Below are 5,376 nucleotides of genomic sequence, written 5' to 3'. Positions count from 1 at the left end.
GATTTTTCAGACATTTATTTTCTATTCTTTGCTGGTGCAGTTTAGGTGCAGACTCCAGCCTGGCTTGAAAATACAACCCACTGTACTGGTGTTTGTAGAGAAAATAAAAATTCTGATATGACATTTGGGGTGGGGATGGGAAAGGCCAAAATTCAAAGATTGAATAGGTTGGGAGACACAAGATTTTCCCTGAAAAGCTAATTTGTTCAATGGGCTTCATATATACATTCCTTTGCTCCTACAATAGTACTGTATCAAAAAATAAGTAGTAATTTCAAGTTTCCTGTGAATTCCAAGCCAATAGTGCCTCAGCCAGATCCCTGATTTTGACATGTACCTCTAGAACAATACAGAAAGTCTTGTTTTGGCATTGTATTGGACCCATCCTGTGCACAGAGAGCTCTGCAGCTCAACATTCCTACCCCAAAAGAGACGAGCCACCTGACTCCATAAGCCTGAGCCAAAGTCAACACTGCATCTGTGGGGCTGATTTCTACTATTTCTAACCTAGTCCTCTTTCTGATGATCATTCAGTGGTTTGTTGTGTTATTTAAATAATGTGATGGTCATTGTTTGGAAGACCCAAGTATGGGTTGCCATGCCAAGCAGTCTGCAGCACATGTGTACTACTCTCCTGCCACCATGCAGCACACTATCAGCCTCTTCACTGTCCTGAAAACTAAATAACTGTGAAAGCAGCAGATTTGACTTGCTTTATTTCCTGCAGAATACATATTCATGGGCTGCAAACCTCCCAAAAAGCAACGCTTGCATACCCTCCAGCTTCCATGAATATTAGTCTGGCTTGTTGTTGTTCTTAATATTCATTAATAGGCTGCTTGCTTTCCCAGAGTCTGTCATCTGTTTGGGGAAAAACAAACTATCTTGTGATTTAAGTGACCAATCAGCAATGCAAACTGAGTGGCCAAATGAACTATGGTTTAAAGATTAATTGAAGTAAATTATGTACACGCTCTGCACAGGCACCTCCTGTCACACTTGCACACCTCAGAGCCTGGTGTGGCACCTTTCAGGAGAGCTCAGTTCTGATCTGAAGAAGAGAATGGGTCCTTTAAAGCCTGGGCTTTACTCTTTGTTGGGAGTGAAGCACACCAGCATTGCTTCTCATAGTAGAAAGAGTAAGACTCTTGCACCATGACTTGGCAGTGCTGTGTTAATGGTTGGACTTGATCATCTTAAAGGTCTCTTCCAGCCAAAATGATTCTGTGATGACACTCTCACTGAACCCCAAATCTACCATAGGTGACTGACAGTACCTTTCAAAACAGCTGTAACTTTATTAGCCGTAGAGTCTTTCTGGCTGTAACCAGTGAAGTCTTCTCCCCAGCTTTGTCCAGAGCAGGACCCCAAACCAGGGCTGAATGTTGCCAGGACCAGTCAGAACGGAGTTGAGGAGAAATGTTAAGTTCTTAAAATAGCCCATGAACCTTGCTTGGAAGTCAAGCTAAAAGGAAATACATCTGCTAGAACACATCACTGTTCAGCACACTCATCTATCATGTGCTCTGTAGCAGCCTTTGGAGAGAGGTGGTTGATGCTCCTGGCTCTCATACACTCCCCATGTAAACAGAGCAATTTCTTCTCTCCCAAGACACCCCTGACACGCACGGCTGCAGTGCAGGAGAAGCCTGTTGTTATAGTTACTGGCTATGACTTACCCCTGCCATTGTCATGGTGCTTTCAGTAAATGGCACTTAAACAGCAGTCTAGCAAAGGTTTGCAGAATAATCACTGCCTGCGTTCCCTTAATAACAGGACATGAGTGTCTCTGTTGCCTGGGCTCTTCATCCATTTCTCCCTGCCCCTTACATCATGAATGAGACCCATTCTCCTGCAGGAGGAGCAAAACAAAGGTCACTTCTTATCTAGGAATTGATTCTTACTTCTCCCTGGAAAGGTCATCACAGAGGGGAAAAGCAGAGCTCTTCCCCTCGGGCTGCTCTCGAGAGGCAGGCATGGGGTGCCCAGCACACACCAGCTTTTAGAGACTCTGGCTGGTGAGCCAAAGGGCTCTGCAGGTCAAGTGTGTGAGAGGCCATGGTTTGCTACCTTGTTTGGGGTCTTTCTTTTGCTAGATACAGTCACTGTAACCTGACAAGAGGCTGGCATAGTGCAACCTGTAATGCTTTTGGTTGGGATTGAGGTTTGATAATAAGGTTGTGGGGATGAGTGAAGATTCATGCTGGCAAAAGGGATGATGCTGAATGATGCTGCTCAGCTGATTTTAAGATGCAAAGACAACAGTTAACTGAGCTGACGTGAACAGACACAAACAGGAACAGCTCTTCATGCCTGGCAGTCAGAGAAACAAGACTGGTATGGAGTCAAATCATGACCTCTCAGAGGCAGACAGCAGGAAAATGGGAAGCAGCAGCTTTTCAGTGGATGAAGGTGATGTACTGAAGGGTTAAGAGACAGCAAGCAGAAGATAGAATCATAGAATCATTTAGGTTGGAAGGGACCTCCAAGATCATCAAGTCCTACCATTGAGCCAGCACCTCTGCCCAGAGCAGAGTGAAGAGGAACAGCCAGCCCCTAATTGGAGACAGGCTGCTAGGCACCAGCCAAGGTGCTGCCTTCACACAGGTCTGTTCAGGCAAACTGAACTTGTGTACATTCAACAAAGAGATTATACTCAACCTTATATATATATAAAGTGCTGTGACACTATCTTACAAATTTCTCAGCCAGACAGAAACTGTTCCATGAAGTGTGATTTATTTTTTTGTTACTCCTCAACCAAAAAAGTAGGTCTTCTGTATGGTGTAGAACATACAAGTAGCTGATTAGGACAAAGCTGTGCTCAGCTGATTTCTTGGGTGCCTTTTGTGAAAGCAATTAGGTTTGGGATTCCCAAAGGACTGAGAAAGGGTCCAGCAAAGATAATTACCAAACGTATCTCGACACTGCTGTGGCATTAGCATCAGGAACTTGGGTTCTGAAACCCCTCCTATATTAGCTTTGTGATTTGACAAGCCAACCAACTTTGTCCCAACTTTGCTTAACTACCCACTTCTTTCCATGTGATGTCACTATAAATGAAAGAAATGTTAATTACCATCACTGCATGCACAACCAGTGAAACTGCTGAAATGGAAGTCCAGTCCTGCAGCCCTCTACTAGCCAACAATTCCTGCAATCTGCAGGAGAGGCTGAACCACAGCCAGCAAAGTTTTTTACATAGGATCTTGCATCACGCCAGGACTAGTCTAAAACGTACTGATGAAATCTGGTCTGCTAACAAACCTTGTAAATAAAGCTGAAACTGGCACTGCATCTCTTCTCCTACACACATGTTCACCTTCAAGTTGTAAAAAGCAGCAGAAACAGACCTAGCTACAGAAGGATAGCTGCACACTGGCATAAGGAAAAATAAACCAGACCTACTAGAAAATGTTATGACTGAACTAGAGATGTTGGAGCTGAATTTCAGCTGCAATAGATCAGCCTCATTTCCGGGAGCTCTATCTCTTTCTAGTTAAGTCAGCAAGGCTGTGAATTTGAGTGGACACAAGTTTTGGTATTCAAAAGATCTTACAGAAATCCACATGAGTCCCATCGGTTGCTTTCCATGACATTGCAAGAGAAACATGTCATTAACCTGCAATAATTACTGGTAGTTCATGCTACTAAAAAAACCTTTTCTTCTGTTCTACTTTCTGTCCTGTTGGACTAGAGGGTAGTCAAACTTTCTGGCAGACCAAGGAAAAAAAAATGGCTCATTCTCCATCTCTGGTCTATATTTTGCTACTTCGATTTTGTCAGACTAAAGCCTAGTACTAACATTTCAACTTCTAGGTCTGATAGAAGACATTCTTAACCTCTCTAGTGCTTAAACCACACCTTGGAACCACACTGCTACAGCATGCAGGATACTGCTCTTTCCACTTAAGTTGAACACTCTAAGTGTTGTCAGTGTTGATGCTTATTATTTGCTTTGGCTACATAAAATCACTATTGAAAAACTAGGTACTCAGGGGCCTATCCACTGAAAACATTTTTTGTCTATGACTGGTATTAATCATTTTCTACTTCCACAAACAGAGGGATGTTTTCAAGCAGACTTCAAAATAAGACTTGATATATAATGATTATCCAAGTTTTGAATGTTCCTTTCTTAATGATTATCCAAGTTTTGAATGTTCCTTTCTAAGGAGTGAAAAATTGTCTAAGCATGCAAAAATAGTGGTTAGTAATATCTATAAACTGTTCCAGTTATTTACAGGAGTACTTGCAAATGAAAAGAAGCAAAACCAAAAAAGTTAGGGGCAGTGTGATATGTGACACTTGCAGTGACAGGATCCAGACTGTGGTTTTTCACAGAGATCCTTATGGCTTTGTAGCTAAGGATTCTTCCTGCAAGTCCTAGCTGCTCAGGGCTCAGATACACAGCAGAGATATAGCTGATGCTGTGCTGCTGTGTACTGCCTCAGCACTTCTGAATTAGAGCTCTCTGGAGATGGAAACTAAGATGACAGGTCTGTCCTATGCCCAAGTACTGAAACCAAGTAGGCTGCTTGCTTACAGTTATTTATAAGCTTGTGTGTTTTCAGGATTTAGTTAGGAAAAGCAATTTCACTTAATACCAGCACAACAGCATCGCAATAGTTCATATTTATAGATCGTAATATAATTTCAGACAGCCCCAAATTCCTCTACAAAGTGCGTGTCTGTAAATCAACCTGTAAATCAGTAGGGTCACAAGCACTGTAAGACTGGAAAGAACACTGAGTGAAATTGAAAACGCTGAGTATTAAGCCAGACTGGAAAGTTATCATCCAAACAGCTCTGCCCACGTCTACTCTGGGCATTTAAAGCAATGGACTTCCATTAAGGGCCTTGTTTTATGACTCCTGCACGGCACCTCTGTGCAGTCCCACTCCCCCAGTGCGGGGTAATAGCTTAAAAACTGAACTGGAGCATTTGACTAACCTGTTTTTCACCACTTGGCTTCCTGTAGTTCAGCAGCAGCTCCACGGCTCCCACCACCTCCTTCCGTATCGCGTACAGCAGAGCGTCCCCCACGTACACGCTGTGGCTCAACAGCAGCTCCATGATCTCCAAGTTCTCGTTCTCTATGGCTATTAAGAGGGCGCTGCGACCGAGAGGATCCATGCAGTTGATGTTGATGTTGTAGTAGATCTCTGCCTCTCGCAGGGCGTGCTCCACGCTGGCGTAGTCGCCCTTCTCCACGGCGCTGAGGTAGGCCTTCTCCTCGGCCGAGAGCTCCGCCTCCGCCCGCACGATCTGCAGCGGGATCCGGTCTCGGTACGGGGAGAAATTCACCTTCTTGTAGTACAGCTGGGCCATGGTTCATAGTGCCCGGGCAACCTGCCGGGGGAGAAGAGGTGTGTG

At 44.0% G+C, this 5,376-nt stretch overlaps 1 protein-coding gene across 1 annotated transcript in view; it reads right to left on the bottom strand.

Moving 5' to 3' along the window:
- TRPC5 (transient receptor potential cation channel, subfamily C, member 5) overlaps positions 1-5,331 on the bottom strand; it is a 61,465-nt gene extending 56,134 nt beyond the window's left edge. Inside the window, exon 1 of the mRNA XM_008943876.1 lies at positions 4,954-5,331. Coding sequence (XP_008942124.1) covers positions 4,954-5,331 — 378 coding nt within the window. The remainder of the gene's footprint in view (positions 1-4,953) is intronic.
- Between the last annotated feature and the right edge of the window lie 45 nt (positions 5,332-5,376).

Source organism: Merops nubicus, unplaced genomic scaffold (assembly GCF_000691845.1).
Source record: "Merops nubicus isolate BGI_N331 unplaced genomic scaffold, ASM69184v1 scaffold12337, whole genome shotgun sequence".
In the NCBI taxonomy this organism is placed as follows: Eukaryota; Metazoa; Chordata; class Aves; order Coraciiformes; family Meropidae; genus Merops; species Merops nubicus.
This window is presented reverse-complemented; position numbering and strand designations above follow the sequence as displayed.